Raw genomic sequence first — 27645 nt, forward strand, 5'->3', positions numbered from 1 at the left:
CTCCCTCCATCTTGGTCAGAGTTTGGTGCCTCGTCCACTTTGCCAGGCCCGTCTGCCCGTCCTCATCCCGTCGTCCTTTTTTTAACTTAAAACCAAAAACAAGAAGAAGAAGAACCGACCGCCAAGATGGAGGCCATCAAGAAGAAGATGCTCATGCTCAAGCTGGACAAGGAGAACGCTCTGGACCAGGCGGAGCAGGCGGAGGCGGACAAGAAAGCAGCGGAGGATAGAAGCAAACAGGTAGGCCCGAGATTTACAAAATGACAAACATGAGCTCCTCTTTTAACTGTCGTGTGTTCTCCTAGCACGAAGACGAGCTCCTGCAGATGCAGAAGAAGCTGAAGGGGACAGAGGACGAGCTGGACAAATACTCCGAGGCGCTGAAGGATGCTCAGGAGAAGCTGGAGGTGGCCGACAAGAAGGCCGCTGATGTGAGTAGTCGCTTTTGTTTTTTTGCCCAGTAACACAGGGAAAGGTCGTACTGGGGGCTATTATGGTCGGCACTGTAAGATAAAAGCCACCGGTGTAAATCAAGCAGATCCACTCCACTGCATTCCATTCTCCTCATGCTCTGAATGGAGACCCCCCACCCCCCACCCCCAACTCCCCGCCAAACTGACAGCTGTGTATGGGGAGGGTACAAGGATTGAGGAGCCTGCTTTAGGCCATGATGTCAGGCGCTAAACCTTGACTCTTCGCTTAACAATGGCCCCACTCCTTTTTAGGTGCATCCTTCAGCATCCGCTACCCAATAGGTGGGACACAACAGTATTGTTTTAAATGTGGGTTAGTTTGTAAAATAAATGTGTAAATTAAATGGTAGTAATATTCATGTTATTGTCAAAAAAAGTTCCCCAAACGCTAAGTACCATATAATGTCTTTGCAAGTAACGTTTTTCAACATCCCTACGTTCCCCTCGTTATGTAGTGACATAATCTTTGGGCAATTATTTCATGTCTTTGTCTCTAAAATCCTCCCCCCCCCTCCAAAAATATATAAAATATATATATATATATATATATATATATATATATATATATATATATATATATATATATATATATATATATATATATATATAAATATGTATATATATTAGGGGTGTTAGAAAAAATCGATTCGAATACGTTGTGCGATTCAGAATCGATTCTCATTTTTAAAAAATCTACTTTTTAAAAAAATGTTTTTTAATTTTTTTCATTTTTTAATCAATCCAACAAAACAATACACAGCAATACCATAACAATGCAATCCAATTCCAAAACCAAACCTGACCCAGCAACACTCACAACTGCAATAAAGACACAAACACGACACGGAACAAGCCAAAAGTAGCGAAACAAAAATGAATATTATCAACAACAGTATCAATATTAGTTATAATTTCAGCATAGCAGTGATTAAAAATCCCTCATCGACATTATCATTAGGCATTTAAAAAAAAAAAAAAAAAAGAACAATAGTGTCACTGGCTTACACTTGCATCGCATCTCATAAGCTTGACAACACACTGTGTCCAATGTTTTCACAAAGATAAAATAAGTCACATTTTTGGTTTGTTTAATAGTTAAAACAAATTTACATTATTGCAATTGGTTGATTATAAAAGTTTGAAAAAAAAAAATCTACTACTCTGCTAGCATGTCAGCAGACTGGGGTAGATCCTGCTGAAATCCTATGTATTGAATGAATACAGAATCGTTTTGAATCGAAAAAAATCGTTTTTGAATCGAATCGAATCGAAAAAATCGATATATTATCAAATCGTGACCCCAAGAATCGATATTGAATCGAATCGTGGTACACCCAAAGATTCACAGCCCTAATATATATATATATATGTATATATATTGTTGAAGGTCAAATGTATCCAATTATTGCCTTAACACAACAAATATTATAATTCATATAGTAAAAACGTAAGTAAAAATAATAATTACAATTAAATAATATTAATAAATCAATACATTTTGGTTAATGCCCTGACTGAGTAGGTGTCACCTTTTTAGCATTATAATGATAGATTTTTTTATGGCTTCATTACAAATTTTTAGTATACAATGTTGCTTTTGTATATTGTATTTATATAAAATTAAGCAAAAAAATGTGATGGTTAAAATTATATATGTTTGTAAATATAGTATATTTTAAATTATTTATTTGAATTTGATCATTTAATTACCCATCCATCCATCCATTTTCTACCGCTTATTCCCTTTTGGGGTAGCGGGGGGCGCTGGCGCCTATCTCAGCTACAATCGGGCGGAAGGCGGGGTACACCCTGGACAAGTCGCCACCTCATCGCAGGGCCAACACAGATAGACAGACAACATTCACACTCACATTCACACACTACGGCCAATTTTAGTCTTGCCAATCAACCTAGCCCCAGGTGCATGTCTTTGGAGGTGGGAGGAAGCCGGAGTACCCGGAGGGAACCCACGCATTCACGGGGAGAACATGCAAACTCCACACAGAAAGATCCCGAGCCTGGATTTGAACCCAGGACTGCAGGAACTTCGTATTGTGAGGCAGACGCACTAACCCCTCTGCCACCGTTACATTTTATAAATTATGATTAGACAGTATTTAGAAATAAAAAAATGTAAATGTAGCTGAGATAGGCTCCAACACCCCCCATCACCCCAAAAGGGACAAGCGGTAGGAAATGGATGGATGGATGGATAGTTGTATATAGATTATATGCACATACGGGAGTGTATCTACTATACAAATATTTATATAATCTATCCATCCATCCATCCATTTTCTACCGCTTATTCCCTTTTGGGGTCGCGGGGGGCGATGGCGCCCATCTCAGCTACAATCGGGCGGAAGGCGGAATACACCCTGGACAAGTCACCACCTCATCACAGTATATCAATACAAAATTCAATAATAATATTGAATGAGGAGAAATTGAGGATAAATAATATTTGAAGTCTTATTAATACATTTCAACATCAAAGTGATAATAAAAAACAATGAATACAGGACAGGGCCTTTGTGTTGAAATTGGCAACATTTGGTATTAAAAAAAAAAACATTTTAAAAAGCTACTGATTAAAGCTAAAAATAAAAAGCTAATAAGTCACATGATAAGCCCCATGACTGTGATTAACATTTCTTGATTCATTAGCAACATTGCCACTAGGGTTAGTTAATATGTGCATCATCCCTCTGAAACATCAGTTTTTTCACATCAGTTTGACTCAACCTGCATCCTGTGTGTGTGTGTGTGTGTGTGTGTGTGTGTGTGTGTGTGTGTGTGTGTGTGTGTGTGTGTGTGTGTGTGTGTGTGTGTGTGTGTGTGTGTGTGTGTGTGTGTGTGTGTGTGTGTGTGTGTGTGTGTGTGTGTGTGTGTGTGTGCGTGCGTGTGTGCATGCAACCAGGCGGAGGCGGAGGTCGCCTCCTTGAACAGGCGCATCCAGCTGGTGGAGGAAGAGTTGGACCGAGCTCAGGAGAGGCTGGCGACCGCTCTGCAGAAGTTGGAGGAGGCCGAGAAGGCAGCCGACGAAAGCGAGAGGTTTTTTTTTCTTTTTTCTTTGAAAAATCAGCAACGGTACACAAAGAACATATAATGACATAAAGATCACACCTAACATAACATACAGTGGGGCAAAAAAATATTTAGTCAGCCACCGATTGTGCAAGTTCTCCCACTTAAAATGATGACAGAGGTCTGTAATTTTCATCATAGGTACACTTCAACTGTGAGAGACAGAATGTGAAAAAAACCCCCAGGAAATCACATTGTAGGAATTTTACAGAATTTATTTGTAAATTATGGTGGAAAATAAGTATTTGGTCAACCATTCAAAGCTCTCACTGATGGAAGGAGGTTTTGGCTCAAAATCTCACGATACATGGCCCCATTCATTCTTTTCTTAACACGGATCAATCGTCCTGTCCCCTTAGCAGAAAAACAGCCCCAAAGCATGATGTTTCCACCCCCATGCTTCACAGTAGGGATGGTGTTCTTGGGATGCAACTCAGTATTCTTCCTCCAAACACGACGAGTTGAGTTTATACCAAAAAGTTCTATTTTGGTTTCATCTGACCACATGACATTCTCCCAATCCTCTGCTGTATCATCCATGTATCCATTTTGGTATAAACTCAACTCGTCGTGTTTGGAGGAAGAAGAATACTGAGTTGCATCCCAAGAACACCACACCTACTGTGAAGCATGGGGGTGGAAACATCATGATTTGGGGCTGTTTTTCTGCTACGGGGACAGGACGATTGATCCGTGTTAAGGAAAGAATGAATGGGGCCATGTATCGTGAGATTTTGAGCCAAAACCTCCTTCCATCAGTGAGAGCTTTGAGTGGTTGACCAAATACTTGTTTTCCACCATAATCTACATATAAATTCTTTAAAATTCCTACAATGTGAATTCCTGGATTTTTTTTTCACATTCTGTCTCTCACAGTTGAAGTGTACCTATGATGAAAATTACAGACTTCTGTCATCATTTTAAGTGGGAGAAATTGCACAATCGGTGGCTGACTAAATACTTTTTTGCCCCACTGTAACTAGTGCAATCATTTCGGTTAAATTTGCTATTTTGACAACACGCATTCAGTTTTTAATACTTGTCCACCAGACGGCGCCATTTTTTTACCATTCAAAGCATGCAAATGTTATTTTTTAAGCGTTACTTTAACGATGGCCAACATGATGGACTTCTCATGTGCGTGCAGAGCCATGAAGGTGATCGAGAACAGGGCCCTCAAAGACGAGGAGAAGATGGAGCTCCAAGAGATCCAGCTGAAGGAGGCCAAGCACATCGCGGAGGATTCCGACCGCAAGTACGAAGAGGTGAGTTCGTATTCCCTGTTGGAGGTCGAAGGTCGCGGGGAGCGTTGGATATTAAGAGCGTGGTGGTGCGTTCAGGTGGCTCGTAAGCTGGTGATAGTGGAAGGCGAGCTGGAGCGCACGGAGGAGAGGGCTGAGCTGGCAGAGGGGTGAGTTTTATTGACACAACTTAATATAGCTTTTGGCTTGATTTTGTCTTGAATTTGCTTTTTTTAAAGCTGTGAGAATCAAATAGGCCTGACTAAAACACTCACTGGGAAAGTCAACATTCATTTATACAAACCCCGTTTCCATAGGAGTTGGGAAATTTTGTTAGATGTAAATATAAACGGAATAGAATTATTTGCAAATCATTTTCAACCCATATTCAGCTAAATGCACTACAAAGACAAAATATTTGATGTTCAAACTCATAAACTTTTTTTTTTTTGGAAAAAATTAATTAACTTAGAATTTCATGGCTGCAACACGTGCCAAAGTAGTTGGGAAAGGGCATGTTCACCACTGTATTACATCACCTTTTCTTTTAACAACACTCAATAAATGTTTAGGAACTGAGGAAACTAATTGTTGAAGCTTTGAAAGTGGAATTCTTTCCTATTCTTGTTTTATGTAGAGCTTCAGTCGTTCAACAGTCCAGGGTCTCCGCTGTCGTATTTTACGCTTCATTATGCGCCACACATTTTCAATGGGCGACAGGTCTGGACTGCAGGCGGGCCAGGAAAGTACCCGCACTCTTTTTTTTACGAAGCCACGCTGTTGTAACTCTTGACTTGCTGAAATAAGCAGGGGCGTCCATGATAACGTTGCTTGGATGACAACATATGTTGCTCCAAAACCTTTCAGCATTAATGGTGCCTTCACAGTTGTGTAAGTTACCCATGCCTTGGGCAATAATACACCCCCATACCATCACAGATGCTGGATTTTGAACTTTGCACCTATAACAATCCGAATGGTTATTTTCCTCTTTGTTCAGGAGGACACCACGTCCTCTGTTTCCAAATATAATTTGAAATGTGGACTCGTCAGACCACAGAACACCTTTCCACTTTGCATCAGTCCATCTTAGATGAGCTCGGGCCCAGCGAAGCCAGCGGCGTTCCTTGGTGTTGTTGATAAATGGGTTTTGCTTTGCATAGTAGAGTTTTAACTTGCACTTACAGATGTAGCAACTAACTGTAGTTACTGACAGTGGTTTTATGAAGTATTCCTGAGCCCATGTGGTGATATCCTTTACACACTGATGTCGGTTTTTGATGCAGTACCGCCTGAGGGATAAAAAGTCCGTAATATCATCGCTTACGTGCAGTGATTTCTCCAGGTTCTCTGAACTTTTTGATGATTTTACGGACCGTAGATGGTAAAATCCCTAAATTCCTTGCAATAGCTCGTTGAGAAATGTTGTTCTAAAACTGTTCGGCAATTTGCTAACAAAGTAGTGACCCTCACCCGATCCTTGTGTGTGAATTACTTATCATTTCATGGAAGCTGCTTTTATATCAAATCATGGCACCCAACTGTTCCCCAATTAGCCTGCACACCTGTGGGATGTACCATATAAGTGTTTGATGAGCATTCCTCAACTTTATCAGTATTTATTGCCACCTTTCCCAACTTCCTTGTCATTGTTGCTGGCATCAAATTCTAAAGCTAATGATTATTTGCAAAAAAAACAACATGTTTATCAGTTTGAACATCAAATATGTTGTCTTTGTAGCATATTCAACTCAATATGGGTTGAAAATGATTTGCAAATCATTGTATTCCTTTTTTATTTACATCTAACACAATTTCCCAACTCATGTGGAAACGGGGTTTGTAGAAAATGACTATATCGTGATATTCAAGTATACATTCTCACGCAGTTGCTTTTAGCTGCGGGCATTACACTAAAGGCTCTTCCCACTCCTTCTTGTCTCTTCTTCTCAGAGACAGCAGGCGCACCTTCTTACACACGTCACATACTTTCACGTCATACGTCACATACGTATATGCCCAGTGGAGCAGAGACGTAGCATCATGGGTAACGTTAGCTGTGATGATAGCGGAGCTGTGCGAGTGGTGATACGAGAGAGAAGGTGCAAATGAAGGAAGAATTAATTCCCAAGAAAAAGAGCAGGGGGTCCATCATCTGGCGGTGGTTTGGCTTCAAGCGGGAATATGTCGAACAGACAACCGTAATTTGTCAAGTGTGGGCCAACAGCGTTGCTACAAAAGTAGCATTACTGCTAATATGTAGCATCCTTTGAAAGGTCCCCTGCTAGAGAATGAAGAGTGCTTATTCCACATGTCAACATCTCCATTCGGTGCCACAGGCCCACACCATCAAAATGCAGATGCAAACATTTCCAAATCAACACCGTATGAAAAAAATAGTCAACATCAGAATTTAATAACGTCCGTAGTAACCTACCACATAGCGAAGGACAAACACTATTTGATTTCCTATTATGTAGCTCATTTTTATTTGACACTTAAAATGTCTCTGACAATCTTGCACTTTCTGTTTTGGAAATGACATGAACGTTTTTGCCATTGCTTAAAAACTGTTTAATAAATACAGTTTTGCTCAATTGACTTAGTTGTGATTTCCCTCTCTGCATGAAAGTTTAAAAGTAGCACATATTAATGCAGTATGAAGAAGAATGTTTTAATGTAGACACATAGAATCATCATACTGCTGTGATTACATGCATCAAGTGTTCATTCAAGGCTAAGGCAAAATATCGAGATATATTTCGTGTATCGCGATATGGCCTAATAATATCGAGATATTAAAAAAAGACCATATCGCCCGGTCCTATATCAGACATATTTTCTTGGCTTCCTTAAAGGGGAACTGCAAAACCGCCAACAATACTTTATTTACGTTCCGTAACCTGTATAATAACCAAGATATTGTCAAGCGAATGGAGTGGAAACGGCGATGACGCGTAGGTAAAGACATCTTTATTTTAACTAAAAAACAGGAACAAACTAAAGGCGCGCACAATGACGGTACAAAAACTGGGCTATGAAAACAAAAGACTAGCACAAAGGCAATGAACTATTAACATGAAACAAAAACTTGCACTGTGGCATAAATAACAAGAAAAACTTACTGTGACTAGGGTATAAGAAAAGCAGCATGGATATCAAGGTGCGTAGCAGGTGATCGAGGGCGTGAAGGAGGTGATGTTGCCAGGATGAAGAACAGAAACAGAATGGCTTAAATAGCAGTGACATGATTATTGAAAACAGGTGAGCATGAGAAAGGTGCGTGACAGGTGAAAACTGAGTAGTCATGGTAACAAAAACAAACCATGAAGTGCAAAACAGGAACTGAGTGTCCAAAAAACAAAACATAACATGACCAAAACAAAACATGATTTCCTGGTTGTGACAGATGTAGCGACATTGTTTATGTAAGAGCGAACACTGAGGAACTTATTATCCATCGTAGTAACACATCGCTACAGCAGAAGGTAAGCTAGCTTTTGCGTCAACAGCTGAATGGCTTTTGAGTTAGTAATGCACAACCCAATGCGATAGGACACCAATCTGTACTTACTGAAAAACATAATTATGTTACAGTATCTGTAAAGTATTAGCCCACATGTCATGTTGTGTGTATTAAGTTGTAATAACCAGCATGATGTGCTATGTGTATCATGATAAATATCAAAGTCACTTGATGGACGGTTGCCTGTTTGGTCCAGCTTATTGGTGAAGTTGTTTCAAGTAGATTTTGGGTAAGCACTCCATTTATATCAAAATAAGCTTGGCTCCAAGTTTCACATTTACAGCGTCAAAGTCAAAGTATTAAATAAATAAATAATAAATGGGTTGTACTTGTATAGCGCTTTTCTACCTTCAAGGTACTCAAAGCGCTTTGACACTACTTCCAATAACACACATATTCACACACTGATGGAGGGAGCTGCCATGCAAGGCGCTAACCAGCTCCCATCAGGAGCAAGAGTGAAGTGTCTTGCTCAGGACACAACGGACGTGACGAGGTTGGTACTAGGCGGGGATTGAACCAGGGACCCTCGGGTTGCGCACGGCCACTCTTCCACTGCGCCATGTAAAAGAACATCTCACTGTAATCTCTTCAAAAAGACAAAATCCTTGTACTTTACACAACCTTAACAGAAATGAGCTATTTTCGATTGTACTACAAAAAGTAACCGCCAGGAACCAGTCGACACTTAAAAACAAAAGTCATATTTTAATATTACACATTTAAAAAATAAGATCAAGACCTTAGCTGATGTAGGTTTTCACAATTAGCCCACATTTCATGTTAAATTTCAAGTTAAAGTACCAATGATTGTCACACACACACTAGGTGTGGTGAAATTTGTCCTCTGCATTTGACCCATCCCCTTGATCACCCCCTGGGAAGTGAGGGGAGCAGTGGGCAGCAGCGGTGCCGCGCCCGGGAATCATTTATGGCGATTTAACCCCCAATTCCAACCCTTGATGCTGAGTGCCAAGCAGGGAGACAATGGGTCCCATTTTTTTATAGTCTTTGGTATGACTCGGCCGGGGTTTGAACTCACAACCTACCGATCTCAGGGCAGACACTCTAACCACTAGGCCATTGAGTAATTAGTATGTTTTGTTTGTACACAGCTAGCTCGACAGTGTATGTAGTTAGTCTGTAGTAGTAGCATGATCAATATTACACTGACTCACTCACTGTTTGGTCCAGCTGGCCATGGAAGTTTGACTTTGGGTAAGCACGCCATTTATGTAGGCATAGCTTTGCTCCAAGTTCCACATTTACACCGGCAAGTCACTTTTACCTCAATCTTTCGGCTTCTTTCGTGCTCGCTTGCATAACCAGCAGTTCATCCTCCATATATTCAGATTAAAAAACAGAAGGTTGTGAATCCTCTTTTGTCCAAAAATAGTGGCCTTTGTTGTCTGTTACCAAGTCTGCTATGATTAGAACACTGTGGAGGTTACTCTCTAGTGGGTTCTTCGGCTCACCACACATTTGCACGATAGTCCGGTATTCAGGGTTCAACACACAGGACAGTCTTTGCTCCGTGACTTTTCAGTCTTTTTGGCATGTCGACTTTCTGGCCTTCTCTCTCTTGCATTGTGCAGCATCTGTGTCCGATCACTAGCACCAACTCCAACGACGTGTCTCTGCCGGCTGCTGCTAATAAGGGCGACCAGTGATTAGATAACCAGTCCCAGCTGGGCAATCCACTCACCTGCCCCTGGCTTCGAGGCGGGTCCTTACACACCCTGCTCTGTGGCAGGCCTGTAGGCCACGCCCCCCTCCACAAACACTCATGTTTGTTTACGGAAGTTGGAAGTACACTGCTATGGAAACGGAAATAAATGAGCTGAGGAAAGATGTTCTGGTAATGCATAAAATGACCAAAAGATAGTAAATACAGTATTGTACTTATTACATATTGTTATGAATGTGTCTGTTTGTACAGCATGTAGTTGCGTTATAGGGCTTTGAAGGTGACAACGGTGACATTAGCTGCATTTTGCCAGCTTTTTTTTTAATCATCTTTAGAATGCTAAAAAAAAAAATGTGTTAACAATTGTAAGCCATGTGCAAAATTCCTAAAACAAACATGCAGTTCCCCTTTTAAAAGCTGTGTTTGTTTTTTTAGTAACAAATGTTGTAATGATTTTGTGCTCTACCTTAACTAACTATTCTAAAACCTAGAATTTTTGTAGAAAGAGGTAGCATACTTAGGCTAACTATCTTGGAGTCTGTTTGTTTTTGGGAAACAGGTTTGCTTTTCTAATGCACTTGCTTCCCCTTCTCTCTTCCCTTTTGTTGTGTTAAACCAAACATTACACCAGAAAATGTGCCGAGCTGGAGGAGGAACTGAAGACCGTGACAAATAACCTGAAGTCCCTGGAGGCCCAGGCCGAGAAGGTGCTCGATTTTTGACTTATTTTTTTGCACAAACATCAAAATGAATCCAAAAGTAAATTGTTCAGTGCGTTTTTGCTCACTAATTGGAGCTATTTGTCCACACAGTACTCTCAGAAGGAGGACAAATACGAGGAAGAGATCAAGATTCTGACAGACAAGCTGAAAGAGGTAAAAAGATCATAGTTTTTTCACTTTGAGTCTAAAACATGTTGACATTTGCGTTGATTTAATGTCAGGCTGAGACCAGAGCGGAGTTTGCTGAGAGGTCTGTGGCCAAGCTAGAGAAGACCATTGATGATCTGGAAGGTACGGACCACATTCTTCCTCTATGCTTGCCCCCGAAAAACTGTACAGTAGATTTCGGTTGCAGAGGTTACGTCCCGCCTCAACCTTACACAAATAATGCAGCCACCCAAAAAAATGCACACTTTAAAGGCCTACTGAAATGAGATTTTCTTATTTAAACGGGGATAGCAGGTCCTTTCTATGTGTCATATTTGATTATTTCGCGATATTGCCATATTTTTGCTGAAAGGATTTAGTAGAGAACATCCACGATAAAGTTCGCAACTTTTGGTCGCTAATAAAAAAGCCTTGCCTTTACGATTACGTCACAAGGATGAGGGCTCCTCACATCCTCACATTGTTTACAATGGGAGCCTCCAACAAAAACAGCTATTCGGATCGAGAAAACGACAATTTCCCCATTAATTTAAGCGAGGATGAAAGATGCGTGGATGATGATATTGATAGCGAAGGACTAGAAAAAAATTAAAATAAAGTAACAAAAAAAAAAAGTTGATTGCATTGGGACGGATTCAGATGTTTTTAGACACATTTACTAGGATAATTCTGGGAAATCCCTTATCTTTCTATCGTGTTGCTAGTGTTTTAGAGAGATTATTTACGGAAAAAGCTAGCAGCTTAGTTGCCAGAATTTGTGTGTAAAATTCACATTGTTGTTTTACAACATGGGTGTCAAACTCTGGCCCGCGGGCCAAATTTGGCCCGCCGTGTAATTTCACTTGGCCCTTGAGGCAATATCAAATTAACATTAGAGCTGGGCCGCCGCTGTAACACCGCATTCACCGCTAACACTCTTACTCGATTTTCCCGGGAGACTCCTGAAGTTCAGTGCCCCTCCCGAATTTCATCCCGGACAAGAATATTTGGTGTGGGCTTTAAAGGCACTGCCTTTGGCGTTCTCTACAACCTGTCTCCACGTCCGCTTTTCCTCTATACCAGGGGTCGGCAACCCGCGGCTCTGGAGCCGCATGCGGCTCTTTAGCGCCGCCCTAGTGGCTCTCTGGAGCTTTTTCAAAAATATATGAAAAATGGAAATGATGAGGGGAAAAAACATATTTTTTGTTTTAATTTGGTTTCTGTAAGGAAGACAAACATGACACAAACCTCCCTAATTGTTATAAAGCACACAGTTTATATGCTTCACTGATTCGAGTATTTGGCGAGCGCCGTTTTGTCCTACTAAATTTGGCGGTCCTTGAACTCACCATAGTTTGTTTACATGTATAACTTTCTCCGACTTTCTAAGACGTGATTTATGCCACTTCTTTTTCCGTCTCATTTTGTCCACCAAACTTATAAACTTAAAAGGTGAGTTTTGTTGATGTTATTGACTTATGTGGAGTGTGCTAATCAGACATATTTGGTCACAAATCGATGCTAAAATGCTATTTAGGCTATCTGTATGTACATATTGCATCATTATGCCTCATTTGTAGCTATATTTGAGTTCATTTTGTTTCCTTTAAGTCCTCACAATTCAATGTATATCTCATGACACACTAGCTCTATGGAATATGGCTCCACACAGATTTGTTTTTGTATTTTTGGTCCAATATGGCTCTTTCAACATTTTGGGTTGCCGACCCCTGCTCTATACAAACAGCGTGCCGGCCCAGTCACATAATACATGCGGCTTATACACACACACAAGTGAATGCAAGGCATACTTGGTCAACAGCCATACAGGTCACACTGAGGGTGGCCGTATAAATAACTTTAACACTGTTACAAATATGCGCCACACTGTCAACCCACACCAAACAAGAATGACACATTTCGGTAGAACATCCGCACCGTAACACAACATAAACACAACAGAACAAATACCCAGAACGCCTTGCAGCACTAACTCTTCTGGGACGCTACAATATACACCCCCCGCTACCACCAAACCTCATCCCGCCAAAAAGAGGCATTCAATTTTTATTTAAATTTAATTTGATATGCCATTGATGTTTTTTAATTATTATTATTATTTGAAACGCGATTTTGCATGTCACTATAAAGTCATATCAGCCTTGCTTGTTCAATATTCAATGCAAAACTTGTTTGGGTCCCTATTAAAAGGTTAATTTGTTCAACCTCGGCCCGGGGCTTTGTTCGGTTTTAGATTTTGGCCCACTCTGTATTTGAGTTTGACACCCCCGTTTTACAACATTATATTGTTAATGGAAAAACAATCCAAGTTATTTTCTTATTTTGGCAATTTACTTGGCAGTTTTTTTTCTTACTGTAAACTTAATGTACCCTCTTGCCATTTACAGTAATACACCGTTAAAAACAACAACGGTAGATTTTACAGTCAAAAACTGGCAGCTCAGTAAACAGAATTTTGATGCAAAAAACAGAAGTAGTTTTTTTCAGTCATATGCTGTAAAGGACCACATAAAATGTATTTTAATTTTTATAAATTTGATGGGTAGTTTGCTGTAAAGTTAAGTATTTTTATTTCTTTATTATTTAGACGAAAACATTTTTGGAACGTATGATATACTGTAATATTTGTTGCAATATTGGATACCAATACAGTTTATAAGGTATGCAATTTCAAGCAGTAAATATATTTTTATGTCAAAATGAAAAAAAACAATTACATTTAGACATAAAATTTTAAGTACTTTATTGACAAATATCATTTCCAGGTGTTTGAGGGCCAGATCAAATGATGTCTCGGGCCAGATCTGGCCCCGGGGCCTTAAGTTTGACGACTGTGCTTTGGATTGTTAAATGTAAAGTAACTCACCACTAGGGGGCGACAAAGTAGAGAAGTACATTTTTCTGAGGCCTCAGGCACAAGGGGATTTTTGCAAAGTCAATGTTCAATAATAGTTTGCTTGGATCAAAGGAAAAATGTCTAAAATTACCTTTAACCCCATTATGAAATATATAAAATAGTTTGTTCCACCTGGAAAGTGACAAACCCATCCATCCATTTCCTACCGCTTGTCCCTTTTGAGATGGCGGGGGGGCTGGAGCCTTTCTCAGCTGCATTCGGGCGGAAAGCGCTTACACCCTGGACAAGTCGCCACCTCAATGAGACTAATAAATCTTATTTTTGACAGCATGGAGAATGTTATGTATAAGTTTCACTTCTGCAGCTCATTGCACATAATTGTGGTGCGTTCAAGGTCTCCTGATTAAAGTCGGAAACAAAGACGCACTATGTTTTAAAGACAGGGGAGGCTTAACCCCCAGGTAATACACTAATAATAATGTAATCATCCATCCATCCATTTTCTACCGCTTATTACCTTTCGGGGGCGCTGGCGCCTATCTCAGCTACAATCGGGCGGAAGGCAAGATACACCTGGACAAGTCGCCACCTCATCGCAGGACATAATAATGCAAAATAATGTCTCGGAGATGAAGAGAAATGTGTCATATTTATTATTATATTTAAGTGAATGATCTTTTTAAATTCATACTCTTGACACTTTTTATTGAATTTGTTGGCACTTTTTTGTGGGGGAAAAAATGTTTGATTGATATGATTTAGGGCAGTGGTCCCCAACCTTTTTGTATCCACGGACCGGTCAACGCTTAATAATTTGTCCCGCGGCCCGGGAGGGGGGGGGGGTCTTTTTTTTTATTTTATTTTTATTTTTTTCCTTTGTCATGAAAAAGGGACGTTTTTGTCATGAAAAAGGGAGGTTTTTGTGGTTGGTGCACTAATTGTAAGTGTATATTGTGTTTTTATGTTGATTTAATACAACAACAAAAAAACAATTTTTTATTTTTTTTTTACGGTACCATGGGGACCACTGATTTAGGGGGTTTCATATATATCAGGGATGTGCAAACTTGACACTGAAAAAAGATTGCGCGGAACATTTTGATATTTTTCATCTTCAAAATAAATACAATATATATTTTAACTCGCAGGGTAGGGGTTTCCAAACTTTTTGACTCGGGGGCCGCATGAGGATACAAAAAATTTGGCCGGTGGCCAAAAGCCGACTGCATGTAAAGCAACAACATATATACACACCAGTGTTAATTTTGTTGACGAAACATTTTCGTCATAGTTATCGTCAACGACCTTTTTTCTGACTAAAACGAGACAATAACTAAATAAAAAATAATTTACGTGGACTAAGACGATAACGAGGTGTATTGACATATTCGTCAACGAAAATGTCTGCCAGAGACGAGATCCAATCGGAACTCATTTCGTTAGGAAGAGGCGGGAGGAGTTGGGAAGAGAACCAATCAGAGCGACGTGGTAAGGAAGTTACGTAAACGTAATTTGCGTTTGAGACTGACCCGGGAATGTGCTGAGGAAGACAACATGCCAACGCCGGGGAGGAAGAGGAGAGAGGACATATGGGGAAATTTTATATTTGACGTCAAAGATAACAAGACGCAGTGTAAGAAATGCAGCGCGAGGATTGCGGGGAAAAACACAGCAAACTTGAAGCGACATTTACAGTCGAATCACCCAGAAATCCACACACAGGTAAGCATTTTTTCCACAACATACAACTCACTCGACGTTATCCCGTTTATTACACGGCTTACTCGTGAAATGCTAAAACTGAGACATGATTTTCATCAAAATACGACTTGTATCGGTGATTTTTCCGCTGTTTTGCTTTGACTTTCAGAAATTGAAGGGAAAGTTTACATATTACACTTTAGTCGACTAAATCTACTGTAGTTTTCGTCGACTATAATCTTATATTTCGTCAACTAAAACTAGACTAAAACAATTTAAATAACTAAATTATGACTAAAACTAAATTACATTTTATTCAAAAGACTATGACTAAAACTAAATCAAATTTTGCTGTCAAAATTAACACTGATACACACATTTATATATGTAGCCCATACATATATACGTGTACGTACATATGTATATGTACATATTATATTAATATATGATGTACATATATGATAAATAAATCCGTCCATCCATAAATTTTCTATCGCTTGTCCCTTTTGGGGTCGTGGGGGGGTGCTGGAGTATATATATACATATATCCATCCATCCATCATCTTCCGCTTATCCGAGGTCGGGTCGTGGGGGCAGCAGCCTAAGCAGGGAAGCCCAGACTTCCCTATCTCCAGCCACTTCGTCTAGCTCTTCCCGGGGGATCCCGAGGCGTTCCCAGGCCAGCCGGGAGACATAGTCTTCCCAACGTGTCCTGGGTCTTCCCCGTGGCCTCCCACCAGCTGGACGTGCCCTAAACACATCCCTAGGGAGGCGTTCGGGTGGCATCCTGACCAGATGCCCGAACCACTTCATCTGGCTCCTCTCGATGTGGAGGAGCAGCGGCTTTACGTTGAGCTCCTCCCGGATGGCAGAGCTTCTCACCCTATCTCTAAGGGAGAGCCCCGCCACCCGGCGGAGGAAACTCATTTCGGCCGCTTGTACCCGTGATCTTATCCTTTCGGTCATGACCCAAAGCTCATGACCATAGGTGAGGATGGGAACGTAGATCGACCGGTAAATTGAGAGCTTTGCCTTCCGGCTCAGCTCCTTCTTCACCACAACGGATCGATACAACGTCCGCATTACTGAAGACGCCGCACCGATCCGCCTGTCGATCTCACGATCCACTCTTCCCCCACTCGTGAACAAGACTCCTAGGTACTTGAACTCCTCCACTTGGGGCAGGGTCTCCTCCCCAACCGGAGATGGCACTCCACCCTTTTCCGGGCGAGAACCATGGACTCGGACTTGGAGGTGCTGATTCTCATTCCGGTCGCTTCACACTCGGCTGCGAACCGATCCAGTGAGAGCTGAAGATCCCGGCCAGATGAAGCCATCAGGACTACATCATCTGCAAAAAGCAGAGACCTAATCCCGTGGCCACCAAACCGGAACCCCTCAACGCTTTGGCTGCGCCTAGAAATTCTGTCCATAAAAGTTATGAACAGAATCGGTGACAAAGGACAACCCTCACTGGAAACGTGTCCGACTTACTGCCAGCAATGCGGACCAAGCTCTGACACTGATCATACAGGGAGCGGACTGCCACAATAAGACATTCCGACACCCCATACTCTCTGAGCACTCCCCACAGGACTTCCCGAGGGACACGGTCGAATGCCTTCTCCAAGTCCACAAAGCACATGTAGACTGGTTGGGCAAACTCCCATGCACCCTCAAGAACCCTGCCGAGAGTATAGAGCTGGTCCACAGTTCCACGACCAGGACGAAAACCACACTGTTCCTCCTGAATCCGAGGTTCGACTATCCGGCGAAGCCTCCTCTCCAGTACACCTGAATAAACCTTACCGGGAAGGCTGAGGAGTGTGATCCCACGATAGTTGGAACACACCCTCCGGTCCCCCTTCTTAAAGAGAGGGACCACCACCCCGGTCTGCCAATCCAGAGGTACCGCCCCCGATGTCCACGCGATGCTGCAGAGTCTTGTCAACCAAGACAGCCCCACAGCATCCAGAGCCTTAAGGAACTCCGGGCGGATCTCATCCACCCCCGGGGCCTTCAATCAATCAATCAATCAATGTTTACTTATATAGCCCTAAATCACTAGTGTCTCAAAGGGCTGCACAAACCACCACGACATCCTCGGTAGGCCCACATAAGGGCAAGGAAAACTCACACCCAGTGGGACATCGGTGACAATAATGATCCAGTGGGACGTCTGTGACAATAATGATTATGAGAACCTTAGAGAGGAGGAAAGCAATGGATGTCGAGCGGGTCTAACATGATACTGTGAAAGTTCAATCCACAATGGATCCAACACAGTCGCGAGAGTCCAGTCCAAAGCGGTTCCAACTCAGCAGCGAGAGTCCCGTTCACAGCGGAGCCAGCAGGAAACCATCCCAAGCGGAGGCGGATCAGCAGCGCAGAGATGTCGAGGCGGATCAGCAGCGCAGAGATGTCCCCAGCCGATACACAGGCAAGCAGTACATGGCCACCGGATCGGACCGGACCCCCTCCACAGGGGAGAGTGGGACATAGAAGAAAAAGAAAAGAAACAGCAGATCAACTGGTCTAAAAAGGGAGTCTATTTAAAGGCTACAGTATACAAATGAGTTTTAAGGTGAGACTTAAATGCTTCTACTGAGGTGGCATCTCGAACTGTTACCGGGAGGGCATTCCAGAGTACTGGAGCCCGAACGGAAAACGCTCTATAGCCCGCAGACTTTTTTTGGGCTTTGGGAATCACTAACAAGCCGGAATCCTTTGAACGCAGATTTCTTGCCGGGACATATGGTACAATACAATCGGCAAGATAGGATGGAGCTAGACCGTGTAGTATTTTATACGTAAGTAGTAAAACCTTAAAGTCACATCTTAAGTGCACAGGAAGCCAGTGCAGGTGAGCCAGTACAGGCGTAATGTGATCAAACTTTCTTGTTCTTGTCAAAAGTCTAGCAGCCGCATTTTGTACCAACTGTAATCTTTTAATGCTAGACATGGGGAGACCCGAAAATAATACGTTACAGTAGTCGAGGCGAGACGTAACAAACGCATGGATAATGATCTCAGCGTCCTTAGTGGACAGAATGGAGCGAATTTTAGCGATATTACGGAGATGAAAGAAGGCCGTTTTAGTAACGCTTTTAATGTGTGCCTCAAAGGAGAGAGTTGGGTCGAAGATAATACCCAGATTCTTTACCGTGTCGCCTTGTTTAATTGTTTGGTTGTCAAATGTTAGAGTTGTATTATTAAATAGAGTTCGGTGTCTAGCAGGACCGATAATCAGCATTTCCGTTTTTTTGGCATTGAGTTGCAAAAAGTTAGCGGACATCCATTGTTTAATTTCATTAAGACACGCCTCCAGCTGACTACAATCCGGCGTGTTGGTCAGCTTTAGGGGCATGTAGAGTTGGGTGTCATCAGCATAACAGTGAAAGCTAACACCGTATTTGCGTATGATGTCACCTAGCGGCAGCATGTAGATGCTGAAGAGTGCAGGGCCAAGGACCGAACCCTGGGGAACTCCACACGTTACCTTAACGTAGTCCGAGGTCACATTGTTATGGGAGACACACTGCATCCTATCAGTAAGATAAGAGTTAAACCAAGACAGGGCTAAGTCTGACATACCAATTCGTGTTTTGATACGTTCTAATAAAATATTATGATCGACGGTATCGAAAGCAGCGCTAAGATCGAGGAGCAGCAACATAGATGACGCATCAGAATCCATCGTTAGCAATAGAGGAGCTTTTTAACTACCTCAGCGACCTCAGCCCCAGAAATAGGAGAGTCCACCACAGATTCCCCAGGCACCGCTTCCTCAAAGAAAGACGTGTTGGTGGGATTGAGGAGATCTTTGAAGTATTCCCTCCACCGATCCACAACATCCGCAGTCGAAGTCAGCAGAACACCATCCGCACCATACACGGTGTTGATAGTGCACTGCTTCCCCTTCCTGAGGCGCCGTATGGTGGTCCAGAATCGCTTCGAAGCCGTCCGGAAGTCGTTTTCCATGGCTTCCCCGAACTCTTCCCATGTCCGAGTTTTTGCCTCCGCGACCGCTAAAGCTGCACACCGCTTGGCCCGTCGGTACCCGTCCACTGCCTCCGGAGTCCTATGAGCCAAAAGAACCCGATAGGACTCCTTCTTCAGCTTGACGGCATCCCTTACTGCTGGTGTCCACCAACGGGTTCTGGGATTACCGCCACGACAGGCACCAACAACCTTGCGGCCACAGCTCCAATCAGCCGCCTCGACAATAGAGGTTCGGAACATGGTCCACTCGGACTCAATGTCCCGCACCTCCCTCGTGACATGTTCAAAGTTCTCCCGGAGGTGTGAATTGAAACTCTCTCTGACAGGAGACTCTGCCAGACGTTCCCAGCAGACCCTCACAATGCGCTTGGGCCTGCCAGGTCTGTCCGGCATCCTCCCCCACCATCGCAGCCAACTCACCACCAGGTGGTGATCGGTAGAAAGCTCCGCCCCTCTCTTCACCCGAGTGTCCAAAACATAAGGCCGCAAATCCGATGACACAACTACAAAGTCGATCATGGAACTGCGGCCTAGGGTGTCCTGGTGCCAAGTGCACATATGGACACCCTTATGTTTGAACATGGTGTTTGTTATGGACAATCCGTGACGAGCACAAAAGTCCAATAACAAAACACCACTCGGGTTTAGATCCGGGCGACCATTCTTCCCAATCACGCCTCTCCAGGTTTCACTGTCGTTGCCAACATGAGCGTTGAAGTCTCCCAGTAGGACAAGGGAATCACCCGGAGGAGCACTTTCCAGTACTCCCTCGATTGTACCCAAAAAGGGTGGGTATTCTGAACTGCTGTTTGGTGCGTAAGCACAAACAACAGTCAGGACCCGTCCCCCCACCCGAAGGCGAAGGGAAGCTACCCTCTCGTCCACTGGGTTGAACTCAAACGTGCAGGCTTTGAGCCGGGGGGCAACGAGAATTGCCACCCCAGCCCGTCGCGTCTCACTGCCGGCAACGCCAGAGTGGAAGAGGGTCCAGTCCCTCTCGAGAGAACTGGTTCCAGAGCCCTTGCTGTGCGTCGAGGTGAGTCCGACTATATCCAGCCGGAACTTCTCTACCTCGCGCACTAGCTCAGGCTCCTTCCCCCCCAGTGAGGTGACGTTCCACGTCCCAAGAGCTAGCTTCTGTAGCCGAGGATCGGACCGCCAAGTGCCTTGCCTTCGGCTGCCGCCCAGCTCACAATGCACCCGACCTCTATGGCCCCTCCTATGAGTGGTGAGCCCATTGGAGGGATGACCCACGTTGCCTCTTCGGGCTGTGCCCGGCCGGGCCCCATGGGGGCAGGCCCGACCACCAGGCGCTCGCCATCGTGCCCCAACTCCGGGCCTGGCTCCAGAGCGGGGCCCCGGTGACCCACGTCCGGGCGAGGGAAATCTGGGTTCATTTTGTTGTAATTCCATAGAAGTCTTTGAGCTGCTCTTTGTCTGGTCACTCACCTAGGACCTGTTTGTCTTGGGAGACCCTACCAGGGGGCATGAAAGCCCCCAGACAACATAGCTCCTAGGATCATCGGGACACGCAAACTCCTCTACCACGGTAAGGTAGCAGCTCAGAGAGGAGTATATACATATATATAAATATATATATATATATAGGTGAGGGGAGCAGTGGTGCCGCGCCCAGGAATCATTTATGGTGATTTAACCCCCAATTCCAACCTTTGATGCTGAGTGCCAAGCAGGGAGGCAATGGGTCCCATTTTTTTTTTTATAGTCTTTGGCATGACTCGGCTGGGGTTTGAACTCACAACCTACTGATCTCAGGGCGGACACTCCAACCACTAGCCCACTGAGTAAGTGGCCTAGTGGTCAGAGTGCTTTAAAGGCTACAACGGTGACTCCCTTATGCCACATTATGCAAGTGTTTATTTATTACAGTTGTGATCAAAATTATTCAACTGCCCACACAATTTTGGTGTTTTAGCAAGTTGGACATTTATTCCGTATTTTGTTTATAGTCATATCAAATAAAGATGGGTCAAATAGACAAATGCAACTTAAATTGTAACACTGTATTTTATAAAATACCAAAAAAGGACATTTTTCTTAATATCTCATTGACAAAATTATTCAACCCCCTAGTTACATGCATCTTAGTAGAACACCCTTTGGCAGTAATGACATCCTTCAAATGTGATACATAACCGGACACAAGCTTCTTGCAACCATCTACAGGTATTTTAGCCCATTCCTCTTGGGCAAAGGCCTCCAGTTCATTCATATTCTCGGGCTTGCGTGCTGCAACTGCCTTCTTCAAGTCCCACCACAGGTTTTCTATAGGATTTAGGTCTGGCGACTGTGAAGGCCACTCCAGAGTCTTCCAGCCCTTCTTCTGCAACCACTCTGATGTTGATTTGGAGGTATGCTTGGGATCGTTGTCCTGTTGGAAGGTCCAACGTCTCCTAAGCCTCAGCTTCGTCACTGACTTCTTGACATTTGCAGCTAATATATCCTGGTAGGAAATAGAATTCATAATGCCTTGAACATGCTGGAGATTCCCGGTACCTGAGGCAGAGAAACAGCCCCAGAGCATGATTGACCCCCCACCATGCTTAACAGTAGGAAAGGTGTTCTTCTCTTTGTAAGCTTCATTTTTTCTTCTCCAGACATAACGTTGATTCATAGGCCCAAAGAGTTCCAGTTTTGTCTCATCACTCCATAGAACAGTTTCCCAAAACCTTTGGGGTTTGTCCAGAAGATTTTTGGCATACTGGAGTCTATTTTCCTTGTGCCTGGTAGTCAGAAGTGGGGTGCGCCTGGGAGTTCTGGCATGGAGGCCTTCATCTCGTAGTGCGTGCCTTATTGTCTGGGACGAAACCTACATTCCCCCCTCTGCAATGTCCTGTTGTAGTTCCTCAGCTGTTACCCGGGGTTTTTCACCACTGTACGCACTCAGCATCCTCTTTCTACCACGCCCAGGTAGTGTTTCCACTGTGCCTTTAGCTTTAAACTTGCGAATTATGCTCCCAACCGTGTCTCTTGGAATGTGTAATGTGTTTGCTATTTTCTTATATCCATATCCTTTCTTATGAAGAGAAATTACCTCCTCTCTTGACTTCTTTGACCACTCCCTGGACTTCACCATGTTGCAAATACATCATTGACCATCTACAAGAAGCTGAGCGTCAGTCTTTTTCAATCAGTTTAATTGTTGCTCGTTATGGTTCCAATCACATTTCAACACCTGATTGAAAATACCTTTTTCAAATTCTGTTCTTAAGAGTTCTGATCTTCAAGGGGTTGAATATTTTTGTTAATGAGATATTAAGAGAAATGACACTGTTTGGTATGTTACAAAATATAATGTTGTAATTCAAGTTGCATTTTTCTATTTAACGCATCTTTATTTGATATGACTATAAACAAAATACGGAATAAATGTCCAACTTGCTAAAACGCCAAAATTGTGTGGGGGTTGAATAATTTTGATCACAACTGTATCTTTAGAAAAAAGTTCCCCTTTAATTAGGCAAATAATTCATAACAACATTGCTTTTGTTTCATTATCATTTTTGAGCGATGACAGTTTAAAAGAAACATCTCACTAAAGGTATTTGAGATCTAAAAGGGTCCCACTCATGAAAGTGTTAAAAATAAATCATACATAAATATATTTTTTTACTTTCTACGCTTCGATCTCTACTTCGGTGGTTCTCGAACTCAGAAAACCACCAAATGACAAAGATCAAAATACAGTAGCGTTGTAGGCCTAAATCATTAAAATATTACACAGATTGAACAGTTACATTGAGTTTGAGTATTGAATCGGGTTATTTTTTTGGTGTAACACTAGTTTGAGAATCACTGCTTTAAAACAATTTCAGATCTCTCCATGTTTTATGCCCTTTTTGTCAAAGAAACCCTTGTTTTATTTACATGTCAAACACAAAATATGCAAAATCCTTAAAAAGTGGAATATTTGATAAGTAATTGGAGCCTTGAATATGTCACTAATTCATACCAACATTGATTTGGATATTATTTGAGCAATGAGAGTTTTAAAGTAGAAAAACTGCCTACATGGCAGCTTAGTGTTATCAGTGTCAATATTTCAACATTTTCTCATTACATTACACCTGTTAGCTCTTTTGTTACACATTGTAATCTTTTTTTTTGTGATATTATTTTTAAAATGCGCTGCAGGCCATTTAAAAGTTATCTGCGGGCCGCAATGTGGACACCCCTCATTTAGCTGTTCTAAACAAATCTAAGGTTTTTTACACGCGTTTTGAAAAACTTCTTTCAACCATCCATCCATCCATTTTCTACCGCTTATTCCCTTTCGGGGTCGCGGGGGGCGCTGGCGCCTATCTCAGCTACAATCGGGCAGAAGGCGGGGTACACCCTGGACAAGTCGCCACCTCATCGCAGGGCCAACACAGATAGACAGACAACATTCACACTCACATTCACACACTAGGGCCAATTTTAGTGTTGCCAATCAACCTATCCCCAGGTGCATGTCTTTGGAAGTGGGAGGAAGCCGGAGTACCCGGAGGGAACCCACGTATTCACGGGGAGATTGAAGCAAATTTTTTTTTGTAGTGTGTGTTTGTTTGGGGTTCCGATATTTGGTTTGGGATGCGGTAAAGGAACTTCAGGCGTCTTGTGTATGGGGGCCCAGAATTTGGTTCTGTGTCCCTGCTCATCACAAATGATAAACATGTAGAATCAGAGTCACGGTCCGGCCTTTAGCCTGATTGACAACTGCGTACTTCCATCTTCGGTGTCGTACATTTCACACTTTAACACGTATTTATGAATTATAACTGACTTAGGTTGGATTAAATCAGGGGTCGGGAACCTTTTTGGCTGAGAGAGCCATTAAAGCCAAATATTATAAAGTGTATAACCGTGAGAGCCATTTAATATTTTTTAACACTGAAAAAAAAAAAATGTATGCATTTTTAAGTCAGACCAACATTTTTAGAGTTTAATAAGTCTTATTTTTGTTTTATAACATTTTTATTCTTAAGCTAACCAATAATAAATAAAATAATTTAAACCAGGGGTAGGGAACCTATGGCTCTAGAGCCAGATGTGGCTCTTTTGATGACTGCATCTGGCTCTCAGATAAATCTTAGCTGACATTGCTTAACACGATAATTATGAATCATTTCGCTGGTAATCACAGTGCTAAAAAATAACGTGCAAAATATAAAACATTCTCATGCATTTAAATCCATCCATCCAATTTCTACCGCACCTGTTCAAGAAGTCGCATTAATGGTAAGAAGTATTTTATGTCACGATGAGGGGGTCGCAGCTTGCTGCAGGGTCGTTCCCCCAGGAAGGCAGACGGACTACTCGGGACATGGCATTTAGGTAAAAACATGATTTAATTTAAACTAAAAAAAGATAAAAACAAAAATCGCTCACAGTGGAGGCACAACTTGGGCTAAGGAACAAAGCTAACGCATAAACAGACTATGAACATAAATCAAACAAAACTTACTTGGCATGGCATGAAGCACGAAACTATGGCAAGGCATGAAACAAGTCAGCACAGAGCAAGAAAAGATCACATTGACGCCAGGGCGACTGACAGGCAAAGACGAGCTTAAATACTGCCTCTGATTAATGCTCGGGAAGCAGGTGAGCGGGCATTTTGTCCACCAGAGACAGGTGGACAAAATGAGTAACCAAGGAAACCAGACAAGGGAGTGGAAAAAAACAGGAACTTAAAGAGTCCAAAGGACAAACAGCACATGGCCAAACAAAAACATGATCAACAGACATGACATTTTATTTATTATTGGTTAGCTTCAGAATAACAATGTTTTTAAAAAGAATAAAAGACCTATTATACTCAAAAAATGTTAGTCCTACTTAAAAATGCACACATTTAGTTGTATTCAGTGTTAAAAAATATGATATGGCTCTCACTGAAATACATTTTGAAATATTTGGCTTTCATGGCTCTCTCAGTCAAAAAGGTTCCCGACCACTGCTTTATACCATTGATGCGACTTCTTGAACAGGTGTGGTAAAAAACGGATGGATGGATTAGAATGCATGAAAATGTTTTATATTTTCAACGTTATTTTTAATACTGATTACCAGCGGAATTAGAGAAAAAAATGTGTCTGAGGGCCGGTTTATCTGACTTTTAGGAACACTAATACAAAAACTCACAATAATGTCTGATTGAATCCTAAAAAGTTATGAGAGACTGTCTTAAAAAAAACAATGGTATTTTACATTTTTTTTACTGAACGAGACACCCAGAATGTACATGAAAATAAAGCATGTGGGATTTACGATATAAACTATGAACGATAAAACACTGAATATTGACAACATATGAACGTCACACCACCTCTTGATCGACATATTTTACAATCAAACAATGCAACAAAAATAGCGAAATATGAAAGTGAAGGGTAAAAAAAAAACACAATCTGATACATCACCAAGCTTTAGAACTTTGTTGTAAAAATGTCTTTCCGCATCCGTCCCTGACACCCGCATTTCAGGTTGACTGCTCTGGAAACACTGTGGAAACGCTCCCCACCCACACTGATTGGTGCCTCGTCCGAGCTGCCATGACTTAGATTATTACCACAGTAACAATTTAGATTGGCATAGTAACTAATTAGATTACCATAGTAACTAGTGTATCGTGCAAAAGAGCAGATTTCAAGCAATGAAATACTTTGTATAGTTCAAGACTCACGGTAATTTGAAAACATCACTGCACACCATAATGGAAGCTATAATTTCCATACTGAAGATCTAAAAAAATTATTTGGGAATGTCCGGCAGGTGTGGTGTTAAGCAATGTCAGCTAAGATGTATCTTAGAGCCAGATGCAGTCATCAAAAGAGCCACATCTGGTCTAGAGCCATAGGTTCCCTACCCCTATATTAAATGGTCTGTCTACAAAAACTCTTATTTTCTGGAGGGAAAATGCAGTAATGGGTGTGTTTTATCACAATAAAAAAAGCTGTGAATACTGAATCACAAATAGGTGTGCATTTACTGTATATTGTTGTCTTGGTGCCATGTTGCTTAATTAATCCGAGCATGTTGTATTGTCTCCTTGCACAGATGAGCTCTATGCACAGAAACTGAAATACAAAGCCATCAGCGAGGAATTGGACCACGCGCTCAATGACATGACATCCATGTAAGCATCCATCACCCTTTAAAATGTATTTCATTAAAAAATTGTATCCTAACGCGCAATAATCCAAATATTTAACAAAAATAAGTAACAGCAATTCATTTATTTCAACTTTTTTTTGTTTGTTTTTGTAGCTAAATCGCCACTGGAAGTCCTGCCTGCCACCTTTCTCACTCTCAGCTCAAATCTGACCCTTATTTTCTTCTCTTCCTCCATTCCTCGTAACTGTCCGTTTTATGCTGCACTTGCACACCTTTTCAAACACGCAGCAGCAGTTTACTCTGTGCAAATCCACCCTTTAATTATACTTTGAGCATTTCTTCCCCCGTTTAAACATGGTTAACAAACACAAAGTAACCTGTCTGTGTCTGTTTTTGCTGCGCATGCTATTTAGAACAGAACACACTTAATTTATTTGTCACTGGGGGAACGTTTCCCAGCATGCTTGTTTTAGACTGCTATGCATTACAAGAGGCCTTAAATCGGCTTAACATAGTATGAAGGTTCATATACAGTGGGGCACAAAAGTATTTAGTCAGCCACCGATTGTGCAAGTTCTCCCACTTAAAATGATGACAGAGGTCTGTAATTTTTATCATAGGTACACTTCAACTGTGAGAGACAGAATGTGGAAAAAAAATCCAGTAACTCACATTGTAGGAATTTTAAAGAATTTATTTGTAAATTATGGTGGAAAATAAGTATTTGGTCAACTATTCAAAGCTCCCACTGATGTAAGGAGGTTTTGGCTCAAAATCTCACGATACATGTCCCCATTCATTCTGTCCTTAACACGGATCAATCGTCCTGTCCCCTTAGCAGAAAAACAGCCCCAAAGCATGATGTTCCCACCCCCATGCTTCACAGTAGATATGGTGTTCTTGGGATGCAACTCAGTATTCTTCTTCCTCCAAACACGACGAGTTGAGTTTATACCAAAAAGTTCTATTTTGGTTTCATCTGACCACATGACATTCTCCCAATCCTTTGCTGTATCATCCATGTATCCATTTTGGTATAAACTCAACTCGTCTTGGTCTGAG

The 27645-nt window shown here is 42.0% G+C and overlaps 1 protein-coding gene across 1 annotated transcript; it reads left to right on the top strand.

Annotated features, from left to right (window-relative positions):
• Positions 1-26955, top strand: LOC133551086 (tropomyosin alpha-3 chain-like). The gene is made up of 10 exons (XM_061897407.1): positions 1-240; positions 306-431; positions 3394-3527; positions 4708-4825; positions 4901-4971; positions 10646-10721; positions 10827-10889; positions 10958-11027; positions 26527-26605; positions 26737-26955. The coding sequence occupies exons 1-10, from the start codon at positions 127-129 to the stop codon at positions 26738-26740; spliced, it is 855 nt and encodes a 284-aa protein (XP_061753391.1). The 5' UTR covers positions 1-126; the 3' UTR covers positions 26741-26955.
• The last annotated feature ends 690 nt before the right edge of the window (positions 26956-27645 follow it).

Source organism: Nerophis ophidion, linkage group LG04 (assembly GCF_033978795.1).
Source record: "Nerophis ophidion isolate RoL-2023_Sa linkage group LG04, RoL_Noph_v1.0, whole genome shotgun sequence".
Taxonomy (NCBI): domain Eukaryota; kingdom Metazoa; phylum Chordata; class Actinopteri; order Syngnathiformes; family Syngnathidae; genus Nerophis; species Nerophis ophidion.